The sequence below is a fragment of the Pan troglodytes genome, chromosome 8 (genome assembly GCF_028858775.2).
Source record: "Pan troglodytes isolate AG18354 chromosome 8, NHGRI_mPanTro3-v2.0_pri, whole genome shotgun sequence".
Classification (NCBI taxonomy): Eukaryota; Metazoa; Chordata; class Mammalia; order Primates; family Hominidae; genus Pan; species Pan troglodytes.
This window is the reverse complement of record NC_072406.2, coordinates 138,151,559-138,179,224: the sequence shown is the minus strand read 5'-3', so window position 1 is coordinate 138,179,224 and position 27,666 is coordinate 138,151,559. Positions and strand designations below refer to the sequence as shown.

At 45.9% G+C, this 27,666-nt stretch overlaps 2 protein-coding genes across 2 annotated transcripts in view; one reads left to right on the top strand and one right to left on the bottom strand.

Annotated features, from left to right (window-relative positions):
* ADAM12 (ADAM metallopeptidase domain 12) overlaps positions 1-27,666 on the top strand; it is a 374,324-nt gene that overhangs the window by 315,872 nt on the left and 30,786 nt on the right. The window contains exons 12-17 of the mRNA XM_016919590.3: positions 185-362; positions 5,030-5,119; positions 6,838-7,033; positions 21,198-21,306; positions 21,416-21,614; positions 24,707-24,784. Coding sequence (XP_016775079.3) covers positions 185-362; positions 5,030-5,119; positions 6,838-7,033; positions 21,198-21,306; positions 21,416-21,614; positions 24,707-24,784 — 850 coding nt within the window. The remainder of the gene's footprint in view (positions 1-184; positions 363-5,029; positions 5,120-6,837; positions 7,034-21,197; positions 21,307-21,415; positions 21,615-24,706; positions 24,785-27,666) is intronic.
* Positions 18,481-27,666, bottom strand: part of FANK1 (fibronectin type III and ankyrin repeat domains 1) — a 169,126-nt gene continuing 159,940 nt past the window's right edge. The window contains exon 11 of the transcript XR_008537505.2: positions 18,481-18,495. The gene's annotated coding sequence lies outside the window, so the exon portion shown is untranslated. The remainder of the gene's footprint in view (positions 18,496-27,666) is intronic.

Sequence of the window (27,666 nt, the reverse complement as noted above, 5' to 3'; positions counted from 1 at the left end):
GATGGAACTGAATGTGCCTCGCTTGACACTGCATATCTGAGTTTTTTGATATGCATCGTTCATTGAGACCACCAGTGAACACCTGGGCAGATGTGGCCAGTGGGTGCCTTCTTGTGGGCACAAGAAGGGCAGGCAAAGCCATTCCGTGCCCTGTGATTTACTGTTCTGGGCTCTCCTTTCTCAGGTACCCATTTCCCATGGTGTTCAGCAGTTGCAGCAGGAAGGACTTGGAGACCAGCCTGGAGAAAGGAATGGGGATGTGCCTGTTTAACCTGCCGGAAGTCAGGGAGTCTTTCGGGGGCCAGAAGTGTGGGAACAGATTTGTGGAAGAAGGAGAGGAGTGTGACTGTGGGGAGCCAGAGGTAAGAACCATTCCCAGAACAAGGATGCAAGAAGACTTGTATCCTCGGCTAGGCAAAGAAGAGAGAACTTGGAGGAACTGCACAGCCAGATGAAAGTACTAGAACTCAGGAAGGAAGAGTCCTATCTGCCCACCCTGAACAAGCCCCATGAGCTAGGGTGGCTTTTTGAATTTTAACTATTGCATGGAATAAGTGATCACTTCATTTAAAAAGATAAATAATCCTATCGAAGGGTACAGCATTCTCAGCAAGATGAGGACAAAAACAATAAAAAAGTGTTTAGCTTTGAGTTTGACAGAGAAGAAAGCCCTGGAATTCTAGCTTCAAATAGCTAATAAGCACCATTTCTTTTTCTTCATAAGGTGTGCTACCAGAGGGGAATCTGAATAAGCAGCATTCATTTTTAACCAGGAGCTTCCTCTCCGGTTGAAATTCTGCCTTGCTGCTGCAGACGCCTCTGTATGCACGACTCGAGGCTTCTGCCTCTCGTGCTTGTAGCTTTCAGAAGCAATAAGTGAAGGCAGGGAACGTTTTTATCTAGCACAGGGCTTAACCCTGTTTTCCAGCCAATATCAGGAAATGTCCTTGTTTTAATAGGGCCCAAGATAATCAATATAAAAATTATAAAAGTCACTTTTTAATCTCTGAATAATCTCAAGAAGGAAAGAGAGAAGACAGCATGAGACCTCCTAGTAAAACAGGTGCCCCCTCGAAGTCTGGAGGAGGTTGTGTTTAGAATAAATCAAAGCAAGCAGTTGTACAGCAGGCAGTCTCCACGTGGGATTCCCTCCCCGAGAGTTTATGCAAGCTGAAATAGTAGACAAGTTCAAGGCAGGCTTAGCTAAATTCACAGATGGACTTAATGAGGGCTTAGGAAGAGCATCTCCAAGGGCTGCTCTGAAAGAGGGAGTTTAGGGTGGAGGAGAAATCGTGTTGAGACTGGCACATCCGGTATATTCCTGTGTTCATCACACAAACAACTGGCAAACAGAATGTTCATCATATCCCCATCTTCAAGTCTCTGAGGTTTTCCATACCAGGAGGAATGAGCTTGGTCTGACAGTTTCTGCAAGAACGCTGGAAGTATGTAAGTATTGGGTGGGAGTCAGGGGGGATGTGATGTAGAAGTGGTTTCTTCAAATGTTTTTATGCCCTTGCCAAACTCAGAACTTAACCATGATAATGACATTGTCTGGAGGGGTGTTTAATTTTGCTCACCATGAGCAGGGAATGGTTGCTGTGTAGGAGCAAGTCCTAATTATAGTGTTATAGAAACTCTTCTCAAGATTAGCAGAGGAAAACTTAAAACCATCATGGGTTGGGGTATGCAAAGGGGAAATTCCCTGTGGGCCTTGTTAATTTCTTAAAGGAAAAAATGAATTAGTTTAAATTTCTCACCTTTCTCAGGAGAGGCCATGTTGGCTTAAAATGGTTTGTCTTTGAACTTCTTATGACTGTTTGTTCATCTAAATAAATTTGACAGCTCTTCATGAAGCCATGAACTCTCGGGTTTGGAATGATTTCGTTAGCAGTCATTTACTCCATATGCCACCAGCAGCAGCCACATCACTGCTACAATCACGACCACCATTGCTAACATCACCATCTCCACAATCGCCACCACCACCTCCTCCACCCAACATCATCACCATTTCTCTCATGACCATCATCACCGTATCACTGCCACTGCCGCCACCGTCATCACTACCGCCCTCACCATCACCCCACTATTGTAACCACTGCCATCTCCACAGCTACTGCCACCACCGTGGCCACACCAGTATCCACATCGCTACCAGCATCACTGCTACCATCCCCACCCCTATCATTATCCACACCACCACCATCACATCAGCAAATGCTTGAGTGCCTAAAATGTGTCAGCCACTCATATTCTGATCCTCCCTCTTTTCTCCATGAAGGAGTCATGCGGCTTGACAGGATGCTGTCTCTCCAGGTGGCATGTTGCATTATAGGGTAGCTTTGATTATTACAAACTCCCTCCTTGTACAGAGCCAAACTGCTTGCATGCAGTTACCAACTTTGTATTTCTGCGGTTAAGGTCCTTATTTTGTAGGATAACTTCTTGATATTTGAAGATAGCTCTCATTCCCCTCATCCAAAGTTCTTTCTTTGAAAGTTACAGGTGAGCCTTTTGCCTCACTTTTTAGATTTGCTTTTTTTTATTTTTTGCTTTTCAAAAAATAGTTTCAAGTAGTTATTATTAGAAAATAATAGTTTCAAGGTTCAAACTCAAATTGTGTTTGGCAGTGTGACAACCTATTTACAGTTTCCAAACTGCTTTGCCTAAGAATTTTAGACAAAAAGACTTGTTAACCTGGGTTCTTTATCCCCCTACCCAGTGCTCAGGCCCTGGTTATTCTGCATGCCCTTACATCAGATTGACCTGGCCATTCCCTGGCCCACAGAGGGACCCAGTGTGTTACGACATCAGGGAAGGAGTAGTAAATGGGATCCGAAAAACAACTGCCAGCACCCAATGGAAACCAGCTTCTCCCTTGCTCCCAGAAATAATCTCCATTATTTTCAAGAAGATGGCTTCTAGTCTTCTCCCAGTTCATTGTGATTAAGAATCTGTGTCTGCTACCTACAACCTGAGAATGACAATTAGGGCTTTGCAGAGAATTCTCTAATGCTTTCATTATTCTTTCTTCTTTGGAGACTTGGTATTCATTGGCTCTGTTGGACTTCTCTATTGAGGACTAAAATAATCAATGTAGCAGCAGATGAAGAATGTGTCTCTTCTGAGAAATATGGTACTGCAGAAGAAATAGATCCTGGGTGGTTTAAAGGCAGGTTGATTGCTGAAGCCTTCCCAGACAGGACATTGGATTTATATCAACATAAGGAAATCCTGACAACTCACTCATTCTTCCAGCTAACAGGATCGGGAAAGCAGCCTTATCTCCTTGTTTAAAGTCAATAGGATGCCAGTAGCTTGCGAATATCTTTTAAACTTAGTTATCTTTCTCACATTATCATCCCCTTTGAAGTCAGAGCCATTTGGCATGGCTGCATTTCCATTTGAGCTGCTGCTTATATTACTGGGTGATTTGAGAGAGGGGGGAAGATATTTCTTAAAGAATTTTAGGACCCAGATTTAGGATGGCTGATTTAACATGGAATTCCAAGAAAACTTGTAATTTGGTAAATGTGTCATCCATAGAGCCATTTACACCTTAAGGACCGGGATAGCAGTGGTGTGCATTTGATGACACTGATTTAAAAATGCAATTAATGCACTACTTTTTTTTAAAAAAGTTCCTAAACTCTTTTAGAATCGTAAGTCCACAGGTTAGAAACCCTTACTGTCATAAAAGTTACAGCTATGACTTCTGGTTGACAGTTTTATCTTATTGTATATATTACACATTCTGGATGTTTATAAAGTCCTCAAGCAAATTTAAAATTTAATAACTTTGGAAGTCTGTATAATAGAATCAAATGGAACATCAAATGAGAGCATAATTAGAGTTTTACATGGGATATCGTTTCAGTATCTGGGTTTGCCATAAATCTTCTGGATTATTGACAAAATTTTATTAATTGCATTTATAAAACTCATGATAAATCCATTCAAGAAAGATGGTTTTCAGGAGTAAAGTATTATATTATTAAACTAGTATGTGATTAGCTTCACCCCAGCCAATGGTATATAAATTTTTCAAAGCATATCATATACTGGATAAAATAAAAGAACACTGATAAATTACTCAGTATTAAAGATCTATGAACTGTTCCATCTTATGATAATTACATTTCTTCTAAAATGTGTAAACTGCAGTTACTTGAATGTTCTCAAGTACAAGGACTTCACTTGATAAATGTGTGCAGGCCTTTTGTTGAGAACTGAGCAAAAAATGTCAATCTCTTGTTTTTGTTAGGAAAAAATGGAAGCAATGGGTACGTGTGGAGCACAGCATTATAAAGGAGTTACTTTCTTTTCTCACTTTTGTTTCAGAGAGGACAATACATCTAATGCTTGAACTATCCATTTAAATCCCTTGCAAATCAATGGGCACAGCCCATAGGCCTCCTTCCGGCCACTTGCTTATTATAAGGTCCATTTCTGACTTTCCGAGTGGTGGAATTGTCAGGCCAGACAACTTACCTGGGCTGCTCAAGGGTCTCATCCACAACCCTGGCGAGATTGCAGGGAATTGTGGTTGTAACCACTGATTTGACTTCATTTCCTGCCAGTACTCTCTAAATCAAAAAAGGTTCATTTTTGAAGAGTACAGATTGTATGCATCTATGTATATTTTTGATTGGGTAATTTCAAAGTCCTCCAGGGATCCTGATGCAGTCCACTGCAATGAGATCCGCCTGGACACCCCTCTACAGAGCCCCAGTGTACTGCTGACTAGAGTGATGTCCCCAGCCGGCCAGCCTATGTCACAACTGCTTTACCTTTCATGAGGGCACTTGTGTGCTACTGGCTTTTTCCAGGGACTCATAGACCCAGTTGGTTCATAAACAGCAGAAGCTTTGCTTTCCTAACAGACGGAAACAGGCAGATGTGCAGTTCAGGAGCTGGGCCCTCCTGGTCTTTCTTGCTTTTCGCAGCCATTTAAGGTGTGATGTTTGCATTCAGTGAGTGCATACTCCATAAGACCCTGTCAAACAAATCCCATTCCTCTTTCCAGGAATGTATGAATCGCTGCTGCAATGCCACCACCTGTACCCTGAAGCCGGACGCTGTGTGCGCACATGGGCTGTGCTGTGAAGACTGCCAGGTGAGTCACCGGAGCTGCAACTTGACCCCCAGGTCGCCAACAGTTTCAGGTGGTTCAGATCTGATGCAGGGCAAGCAGTGTGGCTGGAAGGTTTCCCAGCACTCAGCACAGCACGCACCATCCCTCCTTCTCACGCCAGTTGGTGTTACCCACCTCTTAACTGTTTAGCTTCCAATCTTGGGGTGAAATGCATGCTTTAATTGCCAGTCACTTGTGTTTACTTATTTAGGGGCTGACAACTGATCAGACCGATAAACCCTAGTTCAACTTTAAATGCTCCATTTGTGCCGTCAGAGGCACATGGGGTTCTACTATGCTGACAAGAAGAGCAAGGCGAGAACAAGTCCCCATCCACTGTCACTCAGGTTCCCCCAGGTTCATCTTCTTGATCCCGCGGACATCTGCCTGCTGGCTTGTCCCAGAAGTTTTGTATAAACAACTCAATCTTAATGTCCTCCCAAAAGAAGGTGCCACCAACCCTGCCCAGCCAAGAATGGCAGTTTTATACTCTCGCCATTGCTGCTGGCTAGGACTGCGTTTCTTTTGGCAGTTCCATTGTCTCATTATTCAGAGCTGATATCTGACAGAGTAGAAGCCTGAGCTTTTGATTCAACAGTTCCAAGGGTAGAGTTTTATTTCATTTTAATTAAGCAATTGATCCTGACATTCTGCTTGCAGGAAACTCCCTCTTAGCTGCCCCACGTGAGCACGGTGATTTAGAAGTGCATTATAACATTTAATGTTCAGCTTTAAAATAGCCTTCATCCTCTTCCTAATGCTGATTAACTTCTGGGGAATGTTATAAGCAGCTGGCTCTCCCTGGCTCCCAGTAACTGGTGAAGGAAGGTGCCTGGAAGGGAGTTGGGGGAAGGGGGAAGCAAGTCTGAGCCTGTGCCCAGGGGATGCCCAAGTAAGGGGAGGGAGGACCACAGGGCAATGCCTGATTGTGGTTCACTTTTAGGTTATGACTTTTTAACAATTGCTTTCGACTTCCAGATCTTCTAGAAGTTGGCAGGGGTCTTATCCCTTTGCGTTTGAGGAGTATGCAGGGAACTAAGCCCAGGACTCGCAGGGGTCCCTAGCTGTGTAGCCTCAGACAGGCTACTCTGAGCCTTAATTTCTTCAACCACAAAAAGCTGAGCCATAGGTCAGATGGCTTCTAACATCCTTTACCTCTCCCTTGTTCTTCTCCTGTTCTTCCCATAAAGCAGTAAAGAGAGAGTTCCAGTTCTATGATTTGACGACTGAGTAAAATTACTATTGTGATTGTGACCTTAAAGTTATTTTTATTAACTTGCCCACACATGCCAACACCGTAAATGCAAATGTCCCCTTGAAATGTGTCATAGCGTTGACACCCAGAGACCTTTTTCTTAAGAATCAACCAGGCCAGCAGCCCACGCTTCCCTCCTTCTTCTTCCTCTGAGGTGCCAAGTGCCAGCAGCCAGCTTGTGTGTTGCTTGGAGAACCCTAATGTTGCATGACATTAAACAGAGGCTGCTCTTGGTTGTCCCATCCACTTTAGAGTGGAACGGTGAACCCCAGAACGAGAATCTGATGATTTAATGAGGTATCTCTACATTAGAAGCAACTTCCTTTGAAATCCTCACCCCTTATGTGGGACTTATGGCCTTGTCCACTCCAACCCAGGAGTAATGCTGAGAGCTGCCTCTCCCTTTCCCCGGGTGCATGTGTCATAAATGGCCCTCTCCTTCCAGCTGAAGCCTGCAGGAACAGCATGCAGGGACTCCAGCAACTCCTGTGACCTCCCAGAGTTCTGCACAGGGGCCAGCCCTCACTGCCCAGCCAACGTGTACCTGCACGATGGGCACTCATGTCAGGATGTGGACGGCTACTGCTACAATGGCATCTGCCAGACTCACGAGCAGCAGTGTGTCACGCTCTGGGGACCAGGTACGTGGCCACCACAAGCTCGGCATCAGGAGAGGCACTGGCAGACCTGGGCTGTGGGACTGGGGGCATGTGCTCTGTTTTGGTTAGCCCCCACTCCTGGCAGGCGCTGTCCACACAGCATCCGGTGTGTTCAGTCAGGAGTGATTGACTCCCAGGGAGGGGCTGAGGCCACACTGGGCATGGGGTGTGCAGAAATGGACACTGCCTGGAGCCTGGCCTTAAGAAGCTCAGTGCAGTCCAACAGGAGATGCAGGAGCACCTACTGTGTGCCCCGGGGGATACAGAAGATGCAGGAGCACCTGTGTGCCCCGGGAGATACGGGAGCTGCAGGAGCACCTACTGTGTGCCCCGAGGGATGGCAGGGATGAATCCACCATGACTCCTGCCCTCAGATAGCATAGCACGTAGTTGGACAGACAGACAGAACTTTCCCACCACCACTGAGATTTTAGTAATGCCCCTTTGTACTCATAAGAGGACCCCAACCAAGTGAGGGGCCCAGGGCTCCATGGGGAAGGCCCTGATCAGACTTGAAGCATGAGTGTGTCTGTAATCGGAAGGCCTGAGAGCAGCAGTGAGTGGCTCTCAAATGGGAAAGTGGGGTGGTTGCGTCAAACAAGAGACCATCAGTTCACCATTTCACCAGTTCAGGCTGGGCACTTGGCACAGTTTGTCTCTTCTGACCCTCCAACAAGCCCCTGAAGTGGGGACTATGAAGCTTTACAGAAGATGATGTTCAAACTCTGAGACCAAATGTCAGTTTCCCCAGGTCTCCGGGCTAGGATTTGAACCTGGGTCACTGTGACCCAATGCCCATGTGTTACTCCCACAATGCACAGTCACCCTGAAGAGGGAGGTCTTGCTCCAAAGCTCCACCAAAGCTCCAAAATGAAGCAGAAGCTCAGATGCAAAAGGGAAGAATCCATCCCCTGCGTGTCTCTCCTCCATGCCCCACCTTCTGGGGTCAGAGATCCAAGGCCTCATTGGGCAGCCCTGGACTCCAAGGCCCCGTCACCCCAGAACCATTTGAGATTCAATGCCTGTGTCCAGCTCCCAGGAGTCCAACTGTGAAATCCACAAGTGCAGGCCCCACCCTGTCCTGCAGTTCTCTTTCCCTTATGATAATGTGGTTGAGTCCTTTGTCACTCCCTCCTCCTGCTGGCTGCAGAAATGACCTCAGCCCTGGCCAGAGACCCCAGCTCTGGCAAGGCCGCTGTGGTCAGCCAGGCCCAGGCTGAAAGCCAAGCAGAATCAGGCAGGATCTCTAGCGGGAGGGAAACCTGATAGGACCTTTGTCAGACTTTTGTTGTGAGGCTTTGGTTTTAGGAGTGATGAGGGAAATAAAGTGGAACAGAAATTGATGACTAAACCTCGAAGCTTGGGTTTTCAATGGAATGTAAAAGCCACGCCCAGGCATGGAAAACAAGATGGATGTCTCTCGGAGCTGGGTCCTGCTGGGAGGCCCATGTCCCCTGCCAGCCAGCGATGTCCTCTGTACTTGGAGCTTTCTGGGGGAAAAGAAAGGGCAGCTTGGTAGCAAGGAGGGACGAGCGCAGGCCTCTTTAGCTCGGCCTCCGAGGAGTTGTTCTGATGCTCCTCAGCACTCAGGGATGCACGTGGGCAGGTGGGATGGGGAGGCCTGCAGTTCCCGGGCCCTTAGTGCTTCATCCTTGGACCCTGAGCAGCCCTCAGTCCTGGCATCATCACCTGCTGGGCCTTGGGGCACCCTGGGCAAAGCAGGGGGCAGGAGCAGTGGGGGACACCCTGTTGCAATGACAAGGACTAAGCCAGTACTCGCTATACACATTGAATGGTGTTTGGGCTTGACATGGTTTAGTGACTTCAGGCAGCTTTTAGCCAACTGAGGTCACTTTGGGACTGCGGCTACTGCTGCAGGCCAAATCTTCATGGCTTCAGGCATCCCTAGTGCCGTCCCCGTCCCAGCCTTTCTCCAGAATCAGCAGTCTCCTTTTCTTGAGTTACAAGGGCTGTGATGAAGCTCCTTTCCAAAAAGCATTTTGTGGCCAGAGCACACACAGCACTTGGAGCTTTGGGAGTGAAATGTGTTCCTTAATGCCCTGCCGTATTCGAACAGCTGGCCCCGTTTCCAGAGTGAGGTCAGATGGAACTCGACAGTGCTGTCTGAGCCACCCCCATTGTGTGACTCAGCTGGCTGTGTGCCTCTGATTCATGGTGACCAAGGCTGGTATTTATTTTCTCATCAGACTAGTCCTTCTGTAGCTGCCTGACCAGAGAGAGAACCAGACAGGCAGACAGACTGACAACCTGACCCACAGACTGAGCTTTTCAAAAGCAAGAGCAATAGGAAGTCACCTGCTTGGGCTCTCATCATCCCCATGATGGAGGGGGAGGCTGGAGGTCTGAGCACCCAGGTAGCCACGTCCTCTTCCTAAGGAGGGGGCTTCCCTGGGAGCTCCTGGCTTAGCTCTACTCTCTCCCACCCACTCTCTCCCTGGTAACCAGGAGGCCTTTGCTGGGGTGGTGGTGGGTGGTGTCGTGTGTGGCCACTGCACACAGCATGGAACATCCATGGCATCAGGACTGTTGGTAACAAATGTAAAGTTTTGGTGAAGAGGCTTTATCTTTGGCTCAGGGTTCCTGAAAGCCACAGCACAGAGACCAGGCTTGGGAAGCCACCTCGGGCTTGTGACTTCCTGGGTTTTGGTCTGTCCTGTCCGCCCCTCCTCAGTTCTTCAGATCATTATACAGACTTCCTTGGGAGAGCAGAGAGCAGGGAAGGCTGCAACCCACTGTGGCCCTTGATGCCAGGGAGCTCTTGGAATGGGCCTTTGACCACCTCCTTTGGGAGTACAGTGTGCTCCTTCCTCCCCTTGTCGGTGTTTCCGCCTTGTTTCCAGTTTACAGGCGCTGTGTGAGTTTCCCATGGCTGCTGTAACAAATTAGCACAAACTTAATGGCTTATAAATGCTTCATTTTACAGTTCTGGAGGTCAGAAATCCTGAAATCAAGATACTGGCAAGGCAGCATTGCTTTGGGAGGCTCTGGGGAGCATCTGTTTCCTTGTCTTTCCCAACTTTTAGAGGCCACTTGCATTCCTTGGCTCATGGCCCCTTCCTCCATCTTCAAGGCCAACAGCACAGCATCTGCAAGTGTCTGTCCCTCTCCGACTTCTGCTTTTGTAGTCACATCCCTTTCTCTGGCACTGACTCTCCTGCCTTCCTCTTATAAGGACCCTTGTGATTCTATCAGGCTCACCCAGATTGTCCAGGGTGATCTCCCCACCTCAAGATCCTAAAAGTAATCACATCTTCAAAGTCCCTTTTGCCATGTCAGATAACATGTGCGTAGGTTTTAGACAAGGATGTGGGCCTTTTAGGGGAGCCACAGGCATTGAACAGACCACTTACTAGCAAGGGACCTTCTGCAAATTGCTCAACCTTGTTATGCCTCATCTGTAAAATAAGGATAATGATCTACCTACCCCAAGGGTCTGTTATGCTCCAACATAGCCTATAATCTATTCCATGTAATATATGTGGTTCTATGCTAGATGCAGAGCTCCTAGTAAATCTAAACTCTATAAATAAGATGCAGCTGCACTCCCAGGAAGCTTAGACTAGTGAGCAAGATACTCAAATCCTTGGGGTCTGTAAAACGGGCTGTAAGAGGGTCATGGGCCAGATATGTTGGGGTGGAGGAAAGCAGCCAACTAGCAGGCTTTGAAGACAAGGTTGCCGTGGAATAGTGGTTTGCCAGGGGTGGAAGAGGATGGATATTTCCGGTATACAGAATAGCACAGCTCAGGGCACACAGGGACAGTGGGGCCAACCAGGGCAAGTGCAGGTAGTTCTGTGTGTGTAGAGCTTGGGCTGTGCCTTGAAGAGCAGAGATCCTCAACTGCCATACCATTCTCTCATTTGTCAAGTATTTGTTGATGTCCTGCTGTGTGTAAGATGCTGACTCAAGAGCCCGACTCTGCCAGAGTGACACACTTCCCACAGTCCCTGTGCACTCCTGCCTGGATCTGGAGGGGAGTGCGGATGTGAATCCTTCACAATATCCTCCCAGGAGGCATGGATCCCGGACAAATGCAGTCCTGGGAGCGGAGGTGACTTCCTCAGCCAGGCCCCTGGCCAGCCAGATATACCATTGAGAACATTTCAATGCTTTGTTATAGTGGTTGGTTTGAATTAGCTTTTCATGATTCAGAAAGGAAAACTTATTGTCAAGTTTGCATTTGCAGTATTTCCCCACCCAGGAGCAAATGCTTCAGGATCTGGATCACGTATGCACTGGGGTCATCATAGGCCTCCTGGGAAATGTAGGAGCTCAGAGCTCTAGGAGTCCTTGAGTCCTTGCCCCACCGGCCCTTGACATTTGCACCCCAGTGACCTTGCCCGAGTTGCTGAGTTGTCCAGAATTCTCCAGTTACATTCAGGATGTCCATTACTCACCCTCCAGATCTGGCAACCCAAACACTGACTGGACGAAGCCCTTCCTTCCAACTAATGATTCCCTTTTGAAATGGGCTTTTCTCAATCTGGCATTATATTTCAATAAAACAATCCTGCTTCCAAATCTTTCTACAAATAAAACAATAGAAAATTCAAAACACATGCCTGCAACTTCTAACTGGCAAAGCAATACACTTTGAGAATGCCTTTGGGTTTTTTGTTCATTTATTTGTTGTTCTAATTGTTTTTGTTGTTGATAACGTACGTTCTCGTTGGCTAAGAGTATAATTTTTTTCTCACTGATTTTTGTCCCACAAATCTGGTATCTCAAGACTTCCTATGTTGATTTCAAACATACAAATGTTATTCACAGTTCAAACTGTGTGGTTGGCGTTTAGCTCTCTTTGCCCAGTTTAGTCTTAATATCTACAAAGATTTTCTGTCAGTATGACATGACCTTTACTCCTTCTGAAATATAGCTGGATATTTTTGTTTAGGTAGCAAATTTACTTTTACCAATGTTTTTTGTGAGAACCACCAGCATGGTTACTGAAAATATTCCTTGGCAATTAATCTTACAGATAACTACACATCTATAGTCACAAACAATTGGCAGCAGAGAATTCCCGAAATGTGTTAGTTTTTTCTATTTTATCACTCACCAGAATCTAATGTTTGGTTTCTGCAGTGTGAGCTGACCAGACCATTTTTATGGGCTGGTGAATACTCAGTGTTTATTTGCAAATCTGGTTTACATGAGCTTGGTTTATTGTGACCCACTTGGGGCAGTGCATTTATGAATCACCTACAACTCCTGTGGCCACAGATGGGAAAAAAAAGAGATTTTTGCCAGAAGTCTTATTGTTTAGAAGTCAGGAAAGTCTCCCTTTTGTCCCATCAAGTGAGAAAGAAATGATAAAATTTGTTCATTTGGACTTCATTTTCTGATGAATACAAAGGTCCGTCTGAAGAAGAGAGATGGGAAGGACAATACAGTCTCCAGTTGTCTGTAAAAATGCCTTTGGCTGTGGATGTTAGTGGCAGGGGTTAGGGAAATCAGTGACACAGGGAAGGAGGAGCTGATTTGACTGAACTGGGGAAGTACATTTGCATCGTGGAGTCATTTTAAGTAAGATTAGATTGAGTAAATTGTGGGCTTAATTCAAGATGCCATCATTCCTCTTTCAAAAAAAACATAATGACATTGGGAACTTCCAAACTACAATTACAAATATAAGTTATAGCACTCTGAAGATAAAACTGGTAATTAAAATCCATCACTTTCTACATCATTATAAAATATAGTATGGTGTCAAAATTCCCTCTGAAAGGCTAAATTTTATCTTTTGATAATGGCAAAATATCTAAGTGTTCCATTATTAAGGACTCAAAGGCTCTACATTGATGTAATATGGTAGTGATAAGAAAACCGTTGTCATTCTTTCTAAGAGATGTGAAATCACTTGTCTTCATGAAGACAGACATTTTTTAATGCAGCAACTTTGAACCAAATCTCTGCCTTTGTAACATCTTACAAGTGGATAGAAGTCATTTGCACTTTTTAAATTATTGACCACTCTGTCTCTAAGATAAATGCCAGATGGCAGCTAACACACAAAAGCCACGGGAAGCACTCTGTTGGCCCCTCCTCCGCTATCCTGACCGGGATCAGCAGGTTCTGGACAGGCAGGGCGCGCAGAGTTGTCTGCGGGCTCCGTGCCTTTGAGCCTCTTTCCTTTAATGATGTTTTCTTTCAGTGCTGGAGCTGCATCTGCTCCCAAGGTCAGCACTCAGCCCCCTTCGGTTTCCCTGCTTATAAGTTTTCTTCCTTAACTTTGAGGGAATAACAATTTACCTTTCCAGGAAGTAAAACGTCTGTCTTTTTATGACCTTACATAAGATCCCACAGTAATACTTCATTTGATGTCAATGAATAAGTGGAAATCCAGAGTCATAGAAAAGATAAACCAGCAGACAGTGTTCATTTACCCAGGCTGCTGTGTTTGCAGAACCACAGTTGACTTCCTCCGGGAAGGGCATTGGAGACATGATGTGCTTTCCCCAAATGGCTTTTCACTCATTCGTTCTTGGAACACATCTGCTATGCGCTGGCCCGAGGCAGCATCCCTGCCCACAGGTAGGAGCCCTGGGGCCTCTCAGGAAGCAAAAGCAAGTGTGGTAAATACAAGAGGAAGACAACCTTGGGAGGAGGGAAAGGAGGGCCAATCCCTGCCTCCATGGCAAAGCTGGGGGCAGAGGAGAGCCCTGAAGGACACAGGAGCCCTGGACCCTGATCCAGCTGGCTCAGGCATCGAGTTCCAAGGAAGACACTGACTCCCCTGGCTTCGGTCGTGTGCCCAGCATTGACCCGATCATATAACCTGTGGGATGGACCTCTCTGATTCAATCTTAAGTGCATACCTCTGCCATTAGATAGGAAAGTTAGCTCCAATTAACTATAAAAAACGGATTTCCCATGGGGAAAATGTTCTTGTTCCTAGAAGAAGGGATATGGGAGAGGTGTTCAACAAAACAATAACCCTGTGTCTCCTACCCCACAATCCGTTTTCACAAAGTGCTGTTGCTGCTCCAAGTTCCCAGAGCAACCTCCTACCACACAGGTAGATTTCACCCTGGAGGGGTGTGGCCAGTGTGTGGTTCTGGAAGGAGTTGTGCTGAATCACTCTGGCGACCACTAGCTGGCAGCTCCCTGGCCCCAGGAAGTGGCCCAGAGCCCACCATGGTACCATCCTACAACCTAACATTGGAGTTTGGGGCAGCAGGGGCGTGTTGCAAACAGGACCAAGTTCCGGCTGCTGCGTCCTTAGAAGTTTGGTTCATTTGAAACCCCTTAGCCTTTAAACATCCGTGTTCCTCATGGGAGATTTCTCATTACAGCCTGGAGACTACAGGGTAAGGCACCCTGGCCAACTGGATAAGAGTAAGCATTGTAAACAGGGCTCTGCTCCATCTTCCTCCCACCTTCCTTGCAAACCCTCACCACCACTACCAAATTAAAGCAGCAGCAGTTTCAGAGGGCTGATAAAAGGAAGCAAAAGATCGTATCTATTGGGGCTACCCGTGAGTTAGCCACTTTTCTTCCTTCTCCAGAGAAGAGAATGAACAAAGTAGATGACAGGGGCTGGAGTATGCATTCGGGCCTTTGATTCCATAGAGAAATGCATCTGTCCTATCCCCGTGTTTACATGGCTGATGAAATCATAGCCTGCCTCTCCTGCAAATGCCCCCTTTCTTTGCCACGTGGCAGTGAGCCCTATCATTGCTGTGCCTCAGGGACATCACGTCCTGGCCATATTTCAGCGGTAAAGTATGATATGGCATCCCTCACTCCCTCATGTTTTGGGTGAAAGCTCAAATGAATAAAACTCTTAGAAGGTGACCGTTATTGCCTTCCTGGAGGTAGACAGAAAGTTAACCTTTAGAACCTCGCATTGTTCAAGCCACTGGATGAATTAATGGCAGAGTGGAGTCAGTTTTACTGGCCAAACTTCACTGAGATTTATTTCTTGAGGAACTGCTCCCTCAGAGGTTTCCAAGTCATTCTACTCCGAATTTTTCATTTCTTTCCCTGAATCAGTACAGATGCAACAAAAAGCATACAAATATCTGCTGCCTGCCTCCATTGTCCCAGTTTTAAAGGGAAATCTCACTAAGCATGCTCAGGTGCAGGGGGTAGGCTGTGACCCAGGTCAGTTCAGCACCTGAGACATGAGCATGAGGCAGCTGTCGTCCTGTCAGGAGATTTTTTGGAAAAAGATTTGGTGAAGATGAAGTTGACTCCATGAGCAGCTGGATTACAGGAGAATATGTTGGTGGTTCCGAAGACGAAAGGATGGCAGGGACAGGAGTCTATAGTCAAGTAGGGGGTTTCCAAGAGGAAGGCAGCACAGGATCATGGCTGGATCATGGGTTTTGGCTTTAAACCCATGAGACAAACCCAACTTTGTCATTTACATTGTGATCTTCGGCAAGTTGCTAAAACGCTGAGTCTAAGTGAAAATCTCTGAAATGGGGAGAATGTAGACCTTACAGGGTGGCTATAAGGATCAAAGATGATACCGCGTGCTGTATCCAGCACCATACTTTAATTACAAATGGCCTGCTGATGATCTAAAATGTGTCGTTCATTTAAAGTGTGTGTGTTTGTTAAGAGTAAGGAGAGTAATGACAGGAAAATGATCTTTGTTCTAGGGTTGAGTGGCATAAAGAGAAGTCAGACTCAAGGGTCTTTGCCCAGGGTTGCCTGCTGCCTCTTTCAATGTGGCACTGGGTGCTGACTCAGGGGGAGTCTGGAAGCCCAGGCCAGGAGGGTTCCCAGAACCAGCTGGGATTTGGGGGCCGTGGGGAACCACACTCATTGAAAGGAGTAAGGGGATGGGTGCAGGGAAGTTGAAATCCTTGTGCTGGATGATAGTTCTGATTTATATGCAAAGGATGTGCAAAAACTATTAGGGTTTCAGATGAGATTCTCTTCTTTCCTTCTCATTTCCTGAGGCATCTGGTTAGCCCACAGTCTCCACTAGTTGCCCTTAATGTGTAAGGCCCTGGAGACCGTGAAGTGTGAGGGAGATGGATGTAAAGCCCCTACTGACGTGATCATAAATCGTTACAGGTGTGGTAAGTGATGCGCGCAGGGGCTGGTACAAGGAACTCTCTTCTCCCCACACACACCCCCAGCCCTAAAGTCCAGAAGCCACACCTTCCCCACAGTCCAAGGTGGTCTTCGTTATCACTTGGGTTTCCTAGGGGTCTGCCACATGCCAGGAGCTCTACACACTGATGCACCTCCACAGCACCTTTGAGTCAGGTCCTTGTCCCCATTTTACAGATGAGGGGACAGAACCTCGAGAGCTTGTACAACAAGGCCTTTTGGACACTGAATGCCAGATCAGCCCGAGTTCCAAGCCTTTGTTCTTCCAACTCTGAAGCATGGTTACTGAGTAGATCAGTCAGACAGGAGGGGCCAATCTAAAAAGCCTGAAGACTGATAGGCATTAGGTATTTTTATTAGACCCCATACATGCCCAGCTATAAAACAAGGCTTCCCCCTGAAAGTAGCCAGCAAAAAGAATCGCTAACCACTGACCTGTCACTCTCTCAGCCACACCTTTTGGATGTCACAGAGCAGGTGGGAAGGCGCTTTGGCGCTCATCATCCTGCATCCACGCAGGTTCATCAAGGCTGCCTGACAAAATCAGGTTTAAAAAAAGGCAGGTGCATCTATCACATGCTTAAATATTATTCTTCGGCTGTGACTTCATCCCATTTTGGTTATTCTGGTAAAAGAGCTTTTAAGGGTTCACTTTCATAAGCAATAGAGTGGGTGGTTCAGTTGTGGAGGTTATGAATATACACCCACTGGGCTAATAGAGAAAGTGCTCACTTTCTCTATTAAAAAGTGTTGGAAGAGTGGGTACTTGAACCTAGAAACAAGATTTCCAGCGATAACATAACAGAAGAAAAAATGTCAGCATCCTGAGAAAGCCGGAAGTGCAGGGACTGTGCCGTGGAAAGCAAGAAGACTGAGACCAGGCCAGGTACGGTGGCTCACACCCGTAATCCCGGCACTTTGGGAGGCTGAGGTGGGTGAATCACCTGAGGTCAGGAGTTCGAGACCACCCTGGCCAACATGGTGAAACCCCATCTCTACTAAAATTACAAAATATTAGCCAGTCGTGGTGGTGGGCACCTGTAATTCCAGCTAAATGAGAGGCTGAGGCAGGAGAATAGCTTGAACCCGGGAGGCAGAGGTTGCAGTGAGCCGAGATCACACCATTGCACTCGAGCCTGGGCAACAAGAGCGAAACTCTCTCTCAAAAAAAATAAAAAGACTGAGACCAAAGGAAACGTCATCTCAGTAAAATTGTTCCACGGTGTGGGAGAGGTTTTTTTTTTTTTTAAGACAATCTAAATTAAAATGTGATTCTTTTAACTGTTTCTCATTCAGTTAATTGACAGCATATTATAAGATGATGCTTGACTGTGTCATCTGTGTTGGTAAAAATTCACATATTCGAATTGGCCATAAGCCTTTCTGAGGGTTTGTCTTTGGGAGAATGGCGGTGCTCCTGAAATGCCAGGTGGCCTTCTGCTGGGGCGTGTACCATGCTTCTGCGTTATTGGTAAATAAGGCATTGCATCTTACACACACCTGGTTTTCTGAGCTGTGCTGCTCCACCAGCATTTGGGGCATTACAATCATAAGCACACCCTGTATTAGTCTGTTCTCACACTGCTATAAATAAATAAATACCTGAGACTGGGTAATTTATAAAGAAAAAAGGTTTAATTGGTTCTTGGTTCTGCAGGCTTTACAGGAAGCAGAGTAGCTTCTGCTTCTGGGGAGGCCTCAGAAAGCTTCCAGTCATGGCAGAAGGTGAAGGAGAAGCAGGCACATCATGCGGCCGGAGCAGGAGCAAGAGAGAGAAGGAAAAGGGAGGTGCCACACACTTTTAAACGACCAGATCTCAGTAACTCACTATCCCAAGAATAGCACCAAAGCGATGGTGCTAAACCATTCAAGAGAAACTGCCCCCATGATCCAATCACCTCCTACCAGGTCCTACCTCCAACATTGGGAATTATAATTCTACATGAGACTTGGTGGGGACACAGATCCAAACCACGTCACACTCTGACCCAGAAGGCTCAGTGTGTTTCAACTTTGGATTCCCAAGTAGAGATCCAGTGTTTTCACTTCCAGAATGCTTTTATACTTGATTACGCACTGTTTCCATGCCTTTGCTTGACTTCCTATCGTAACGATAGCCCTTTATCTGGTATTCATGTATCAAGCTTCCCCTTTGCTTCGCCGGTACATTTGCAGCGTCTTCAATCCCTGTTGAGGTTGGTCTCTTTCTCATCCTCTCTCTCTCCCGCTTCCTCTCTTTGTTTTTATCCTTCTGTACTCCCCAGTCCAACCTTGTCCAACTCTCCTCCCAGGCTGCTGTTGAACTGTTTGTGAGCTCACGTGTCTGAAACTGCCCAAAGTCTCTTTAGAGCTCCCTATAAGGAAAACAAATTTATCAACTGACACATTTGAATTGTGTCATGGTATATGTATTTTTTAAGTGGTCACAATTCCCAAGAAATAAATTACTTTATAATAAAGGTAGCAGAATCTAGGACATCAGAATAGCATTGCGTGCAATGGCACAGTGATGTCAACTCCACCCACCCATTTCCTAGGAGCTAAGCAGTCACTAGGAGCTGCTTGTATTTCCGAGTCCTAGCCTTATGAAGTAGGGAAAGAAGCAACGAAGCCATTTCCTGCCCCATTTTCTTAGCCCTTCCATAGGCAGCTGCAGCAGCACACCCTACATCCACTGAACCTGTTGTTGCTTGGGCTGCAGGGCCAGGTCTTAATCTGCTCTCTACACCTGAGACCCAGTGCAGGGTCCAGCACCTGTGAGGATGGAGCACAGGAGGGAACAGCCCAGAAGCCTGGCTTCACCCTTAGATGATCCTGCCTTCGTTACCTATGTGAATCTGAGAAATATATTTAACCTCTGATGTGCTAATTTTCTTGTCCATAAAATGGAATAATGAGACCTACCTTGTAGGATTAAATGGTAGGATTCAGCTCATGATGTCTTCTCTAAGAGGTCTTCCCTGACCAGCCTGCCTTTAAAAGCAACAGTCCCCTGAACCCTCCTACTCTGTTTCTACCTTCATAGAGGTAGAAACTGGGCTTTAGAGGAACATAATCATTTGGGTCTTTTTTCTGTGTCTCCTTGCAATTTTCAAGTAAGCAGGAGGTTTGTCCAGTTTGGTCCCTCTTATACTCCCAATGTCTGGAAGATAGTAGGTGCTGAATAAATACATGTGTCTGATTGAAGCGTGCAGCATGATGGCTGGCTGGTTGGATGGATGGACGGGTGGCTGGCTGGCTGGCTGGATGGATGGATGGACGGGTGGCTGACTGGACAGACGGATGGACGGGTGGCTGGGTGGCTGGCTGGATGGATGAGTGGATGGATGAATGGATAGATGGGTAGATAAATGGATGATGGAAGGAAGTAGGAAGGGAAAGAGGGAGGAAAAAGAGGGAAAGAAGGATAGTTGGGAGGGAGATAGAGTTAGGCAAGCAACAAATACATAGGGTGTGTGCAAAAACACAAACAATTGTTGAATTGTTACTATTCTAGATGCCAGTTTTTCCAAACTGCTTTGATCAATCAGATCCCAGTACTTTGATCAAAAGTGCCACCAAACAGGATTAAATTAAGCACAAAGTGCAGGTTCCACACTGAGGCTCTCCCTCCCCATCCTTCCCTGCTCCGACAGATAGATGAAAGAGAAAAAGAAGGCAGAATGCGGACAAATCAGGTCCCTAATAGGAGCTGAGTGTGTCGGTGGTGTCATCCTACTGTGAGCAAGGCAGATGTGGAACAGATGGAAGGAAAGGGCATGTGATGTGAGGAGCTAGGGACCTCATCTTTCTCCATGACAGAGAATTGTGTCCAGTCTGGGCTTAATGCCCCTGAAAAAAGAGATTGCAGAGGCTTCTCTAACATGGCTTATAAAAGAAATGAGAAAAGGAGAGATGCAAGGCTGGCTCATTGCAGAGATTGGAGCGCTGAGCACACTGTTCACTTCAAATGGTGGCAAGGTGGCGTGGCACATGTGTGTTGAATGAGATGATCATGTCTGCTAGTAGCTGATGAGGAGGGAACAGGTGCAGGCTAACGAAGGGGGATGTTTTTAGTAAGAAGAACATCTTCTGTTCCCTGGGACGAGGTATCTTAAATAAATCCGTTGTCACCTTGGAAAGCAAAGCCTCCCCAGGGTGGAGAGCAGAGAAGGGCAGGAGTCAGAGTGAGGCTCTGGAGTGTCGGCATCCTGGCCATCAGAAGCGATGTGAGATAAAGTGCCAAAAAGGACACGAATCAGGGAGAGAAAAAGGACCACGCCGCAGGGCATGGTTTGTTCTAAAGAATGTGGCATGTTTTCTTGACTTGCTCAATAGTCTTCAACAGACATCACTATGTCCAGGATTCAGGAGTCCTCCAGAACTTTGGCTGTAAATGCTGATTATATGTGCTCTCTCCATGGCTGGAAGATGTGCTTAAAATGGCCGTTTCTGAACTCTCTGGCTGCCATGACCCTCTTTGCTGGGACCCGTCATGTTGTACATAGGGATTACCAGGGTTTATGACTCCATGGCCTCTGAGAGAAATCTCTGCCTTGCAAATAAAATAGAAGGTATTAAAAGAAGGTAGTACTTGCTCTTATAGGGAGCTTTATGGGACTAAAAATATCATAGAAGATATCTTCATTGCTCCTTTGGAGCCTGCCCTGGCTTGCATTTTCTCACCGGAATTGTGTGGGATGTTGTTAAAGAGAGCAAACTTCCCCTTCTCTGCAGCCAGCCAGCCAGCCAGCCAGCCACCTCCTTTCTGCCCTGGATCAGATCTCATTCCACAGCCAGGCCTCATTTCCTGAGAGGCCACACATGCCACGAGCCCAGAGAGCAGACCTAAGGAAGAGTAAGCATTGGAACATGTGCTCTGCCGGAGGCCGAGTCAAGAGAGGATGTGAGCTGCTGACACCCTAGGCTTCCCCTGGCCAGCTCCCACCATGAGTCAGGACAGACACTGGGTGTGATTGCTTTGAGCACGTCTCCCTGTAACCATTTGAGAGGCCTAGAGCCATGAAAAAAAAAATCACCTGCAGGAGATGAAAATGCAGTTCTGCTTCTGTTTCAGGTGCTAAACCTGCCCCTGGGATCTGCTTTGAGAGAGTCAATTCTGCAGGTGATCCTTATGGCAACTGTGGCAAAGTCTCGAAGAGTTCCTTTGCCAAATGCGAGATGAGGTATGGAATCCAGACATCCTGGCAAAGTCTTTGCTCTGACCGTCCCACATTGCATAGGGTTGGTTCCAAATGGTTTCTCCTTGGGAATTGTTTGTTCTTACCCTTCCAGAGATGCTAAATGTGGAAAAATCCAGTGTCAAGGAGGTGCCAGCCGGCCAGTCATTGGTACCAATGCCGTTTCCATAGAAACAAACATCCCTCTGCAGCAAGGAGGCCGGATTCTGTGCCGGGGGACCCACGTGTACTTGGGCGATGACATGCCGGACCCAGGGCTTGTGCTTGCAGGCACAAAGTGTGCAGATGGAAAAGTAAGACCCAAATGTTTGCTTGGATCATAAATGTAAGTCTGGAACAGGGCCCATTGAAAAACAGCAAGAACTGGGTTACAAGGTTTGTTTGTTTTCCTAAATCTACTTCTTCTCAGATGCACCTAGAAGAAAAAGTCAATAAATCCTAGATCCTGGTCTGACTATTAAAATGCAGAGTGGGGAAAAATCAAGCCTGTCTTCTTAGGCCTTGAGTGTTAATAAGTCATTTCTACACTCCAGGTGGCATGAGGACTTCTAGCCAGGAAATTACTTTGGAAAGAAATACAATCGCATATTCTATTGGTTTTGGATATGTGGCTTGGTTTTTAGCACAGAGTTCTTGGGGGCTTGTCCTCACCTGAACAGAATGGGAAATCAGATGTATTTTTAGAACCCTGTAGAGAGAAGAATAGGAGAGGGAAAGGAGTGGAAGAAACTCAAAACCAGAGGGGAGTCCTTTCAGAGAACAGGGAGAAAGATACATGGAGATATTTCGAGGTTCAGAAATAAAGTCAAACTTTTTTTTTTTTTTTGGAAGAAAAAAAGAATTTGAGATTTTCATGCTCTGCCATACTGATTTTTTTTTTCACCAAACTTTCTCATCAGACTAAATGACAGCAAGCGAATACAATGTTTTAAGAAAAGGATGAAACAACCCCCAAATGCTTCTTAGGACTCCATTTTCAACATGGTCTTGAAATCACTCACTAACATGAGGTCACACAGGCAAGAAAAGACAGAGGCAGAGACAGAATCCTGAGGACAGGTGTTGCCTCCACTCTCCTGTCTGCCCCCACACACCCTGAGCCACAAATCCTTTTTCCTTGAGAAACAGGATAGTACGTGAATCTTCTTATACATTCTGAATGTCTCCTTACCCACATTTGCTCATATTCAGGCCTTGACATTAAAATGACATCTGATATTTTTAGGCTCAAATCATATTTTGTCTTTTAACTTTTAGGTTCAGGGGTACATGTGCAGGTTTGTTATATAGGTAAACTTGTGTCATGGGGGCTTGTGGTACAGATTATTTTGTCACTCAGATACTAAGCCTAGTACCCATTAGTTATTCTTCCTGATCCTCTCCCTCGTTCACCCTCTACTCTCTGATAGGCCCAGTGTGTTTTGTTCCCCTGTATGTGTCTATGTGTTCTCATCATTTAGCTCCTACTTATAAGTGAGAACATGTGGTAGTTGGTTTTCTGTTCCTGAATTAATTTGCTTATGAAAACAGCCTCCAGCTCCATCCATATTCCTGCAAAGGACATGATCTCATTCTTTTTTATGGCTGCATAGTATTGCATGGTGTATATGTACCACATTTTCTTTATCCAGTCTATCATTGATGGACGTTTAGTTTGAGTCCATGTCTTTGCTATTGTGAGTAGTGCTGCAATGAACATATGAGTGCATGTGTCTTTATGATAGAATGATTTATATTTCTTTGGGCATTACCCAGTAATGGGTTGGCTGGGTCAAATGGTAATTTCTGTTTTAGGCCTTTGAAGAATGACTGCACTGTTTTCCACAATGGTTGAACTAATTTACACTCCGCCAGCAGTATATAAGTGTTCCTTTTTCTCCACAACCTTGCCAGCATCTGTTGTTTTTTGACTTTTTAATAACAGCCATTCTGACTGACACCTTTTTTTTAAACTGTAGCCTGAACAGCCAGGGCCAGGTGCATCTGGACATTCCAATTCCAAGGGCTCAATTTATCATCAAATTTGTTTTCCACATTCAAGATGAAATGTGCTGTGATCTCAGAACCTTGGTTCTCTGAGGGCTCAGGGATCCGCAGTGATTCCCATGAGGGTTCTGCTGTGTTCACTGTGATCCAGGACAGGTTCTTTTATCAGCTGGAATGTGACCATCCCCTCGGCCAGGATTCGCACCCACAGAGTGGGAATCCCTCAGTGCTGCTTGGGCCCGCGCTTCTCCCAGAGGGCTGTTGGGGTCGGATGGTGACCTCCTCAATAGGAAGGTTCTACTTGATTAAAAATTCTTCTGCCATTTGAACATTAGACTCTTTTTCCTTTGACTCCACTGATTTGTAAAATCTTATAGGAGATAAAGGGCTGCATCCCTTGAGTCTGGAGTATATTATGCACATTTGAAATGAGGCTGAATTCTTTCAGCCAGCCCAGTATCATTTACCAAATGCCTACCACTACAACAGCTTGATAAATTCAAGGAGCTGTCTGTTTTCCTCTGCTGAGCCTCGTTGCTGATGGTTTATGTCATTGATGATATTACTTGTCAGTCAGTATCTGGAAAAAGTTCCCATATTTCAATCTCTCCCTTAAAAGACTCTTCAACCCTGGATTCTTGGAGTCTCCATCTATGTCTGTCCAGGCCCTGGGATAAGGAGTAATCTGTCTCGCCCTCTCCTATATCTTTTTTTTTTTTTTTTTTTTTTTGAGACGGAATCTCTCTCTGTCGCCAGACTGGAGTGCAGTAGCACGATCTCGGCTCACTGCAACCTCCAACTCCCTGGTTCAAGCGATTCTTCTGCCTCGGCCTCCCAAGAAGCTGGAATTACAGGCACGTGCCACCACACCCAGCTAATTTTTGTATTTTCAGTAGAGACAGGGTTTCACCATGTTTTCCAGGAGAGTCTCGATCTCCTGACCTCGTGTTCTGCCTGCTTCGGCCTCCCAAAGTGCTGGTATTACAGGAGTGAGCCACCGCGCCCAACCTCACCCTCTCCTGTATCTTTTAATGGAAGAAAAAAATACTGCAATACATAGATTTCTTTACAAGCTCCAAACAAAACTCATAAGAAAATCAGTTATAATTTTAGGATCAACTGAAAGTTATATTAAAAGCCATAAAATGCAAAATAATTTAATAGTGTTGACATTGAACTTAGTCTCAAAATGTGCTGAGTTTGGAGGAGTCAGGCAATAAGATCCATGCCTGAGTCCAGTATAAAATGTATTGTTATGCTGTATCCGTATTAACTGAGACAAAGTTGGGTCTTCTCCAAGCTTTCTTTTGCTTGCTTTTTGTTTGAATACAGGTATGTATGCATGCTGGAGGGGTTGGAGAAATACTAAGAGATTTGCTGTGTTTTCCTCCTCCTACAGATCTGCCTGAATCGTCAATGTCAAAATATTAGTGTCTTTGGGGTTCATGAGTGTGCAATGCAGTGCCATGGCAGAGGGGTGAGTAGGCTGAGCTGCCCTTTTACAGCCAGCCCATAACAAGTTAAGTAATAATTCATTCATTTGTAAAAGGTTTTGCAATCCATAGCATTTTTAAAATAGAGCAGTTAGTGTGTTTGCAATATTTTCTTCTAAAGATATTCATTTCTTTTGACCTTTTCATGTGACTTTTATTTAACAAAGAAAATCAGATTGAGCTGTAATTACCTTTTAAATTAACATTCTATGATTTTAAAAAAGACTTTTGTTGTTCAAAGTAATTTGAAAAGCAACCTTCCTTCATGAAGAGTTTCACATTAACATTTCAAACTGTGCTGTTCCTCTTACTACCAACATTCAGAACCAGTGTCTGAACTATTTCCAAAAGGAATTAAAACAAGGACAACAGATCATATTAAACACATGTTCTTGAAATCACACACAATGGGTTTCAACTAAAGAAGGCTGTTATTTTAGTTCAGAGAACCTTTAGGGTAGAAGAGGACTCTAATTGCTGAAAACATAATTTATTTTTCTTGATGGGCTTATTTCCAATGGAATCATATTAGTCTTGATTAACCACACCAGAGTTTCATTTGTTTTCCTGAAACCTTTCCTAAAGAAATCATGCTCCAAATTCTTTATTTTAAAACTTGTAGACACTTGCCAATGATTCTTACACAGAATTATGGGGTGCATGGGGGGAGGGGGTTGTAAATTACCATCATGCTGGAACCATAAAGGATCACAGTGTCACCTCAGATGGGTGTGTTGACGGTAAGGTTAGCTAACTCCCAATATAGAATGGAATCTTCTTATGTCTTCATTGAATCATAGATTATTTTCTGATGGCTGTTAAGAGATGATCAAGTCCAGTCCTATTATTTTACTGAAGAAGCCAGGCCCTGAGCTGGGGGGATGGTGTGCCCAAGGTAATATGGCTGGCAAGCTGCAAGCTGGTTGAGGACCCTGGACCACTCCCTTTCCAATACCCCTCGGCCCTATCCACACTTGGGAGCGGAGAGGCCCACATTTGCTGGGTAGGTGGAGCCTACCCAGCCTTGCTGAAGGGTAGCCTGGCCACAGTCCCACCCTAAAAAGGGCAGGCTTCCGGCAGCACCTTCCTGTGGGTTTTAAAACAAGGCGCATGACCACAAGTTGCAGAGAGAAGCCATGAGGGGCAGGCATGAATCTGGGGCTAGTACATCCACAGCAGCATCTTTGAGGGGACAGGCAAGACACTTACATTCGACATAGGCTCTGCCACGTGCTGACTAATTCTACTCAATTTCTGCTTTATAGCAGTCTACTTTCTAACTTACTAAAGCCTATCTTGACAGTCGGCCTTCTTATCTGAAGCAATGAGGGTAGGTGGTTGATTCATCAAAACAAGTCGGTTGAAGCAGGAAAGCATTACATGGGAGACATATACTCTACGCATTTTATTTTGCCTTAAAATATGAAAGTGTATATCCGGCAGCCATATTTTGATGGCGGGCTGAGGCCTTTAGGATTGATTTACTGAATGTCATTGTGCATCGACTTCCTGATATAAACCACCCAAAAATGCATCATCAACAACTTCTAGTTCGTTTCTTTTTGTGGAGGGGAACCTTAGACACTCAACAGCATCCAAGAACAGCCTCCTCCTTGTCCTCTGCAGCTCTTCCCAATCATTGTGCAGTAGTCCCACTCATTCCTAATTTTTCAGAAATTCTTTTAGTGATTTCTCTTTTTTAATCCAGTGTTCCCAAAGGATTCAACCTAATTTTTTTTAACTTTTTTTTTATCTTTATAAAGACAGAGTTTCACCACGTTGGCTAGGCTGGTCTTGAACTCCTGGCCTCAAGTGATCTGCCCACCTTGGCCTCCCACTTGCTGGGATTACAGGCATGAGCCACCGTGCCTGGACTTGACAACCTAATTTTCATAGAAAAAAATATATTAAATATATATCATCTTCATGGTCATCTTCCATTGGATCATGTACTTTCAGTTAGTTACATCTGGCACAATAGTGAGTCCAACCAGCATGGACAGGCTTGGGAGTGGCCGCCATCAGTAGCCCTTGGTAACCAGGTGGGCAGGGGCTGCTGGCCCCTGCATGGAATGCTGTGGTCTATGAGCTGGGCCCAACAAGGGTGAAGCACAGCCTCCTCGGGCTTTCTTGGTCTCCCTTTCCCGCCGTGCCAGAACCATTCTCTTATTTCACAATGAAAAGAATCCACTGTTGGATTCGCACCCTGGTGCGTGACTGGGAGCCAGGGAACAGCCACTGGGAACCTCTGCAAGAAGGAGGCAGGCATTGCAGGAAGGACACACGGGGACAGGCTTCAGGAAGTATTGGTGGAAATCCCATGCACCCTGCTAGGATTGCAGGAAACAGGATTCCTTTGCTCAGGAAACAGGGGGCCTGCCTCGGACCCCAGCCTGGCGTGGGACCCGGCAGTCACCAGCCTCTCTGAGCCTTCTGTCTGAAGGAGACAGGGATGCGCCAAGCATCTGTCAGGTCCCGCGGTGCCCCAGGGCTCTGGGTCTGTAGCCCCAAAGCACGGTCCCTCCTCACTGCTGAGGGGGCTTCTCCTCATGGTCAGTTTTCCGGATTGAAAAAGGAAGATGGGGAGATGGAGAAGGAAGTGAGGTGGGTGGGGGAGGCAAGCTGATGAACCCAAATAATCTTCATCACTCTCTTTACAGCCACTAATAGGCAGATGATGCGTCTTCACAGCCTCAGGTTTGGTCGCACCTGTGTGGTGTGTAGTGCCGGCTTTGGGCTTATTCGCACCATGGCGTGTGCTGAGTCTGGCTGTGTCAGTGTTGGGAGGGCTCTGACCATGGCCCCCTTGCTTCTGCTGTGGTGATGCATAGAGCATATGCCCTAACCCCACGTCCCTCCCCTCTGC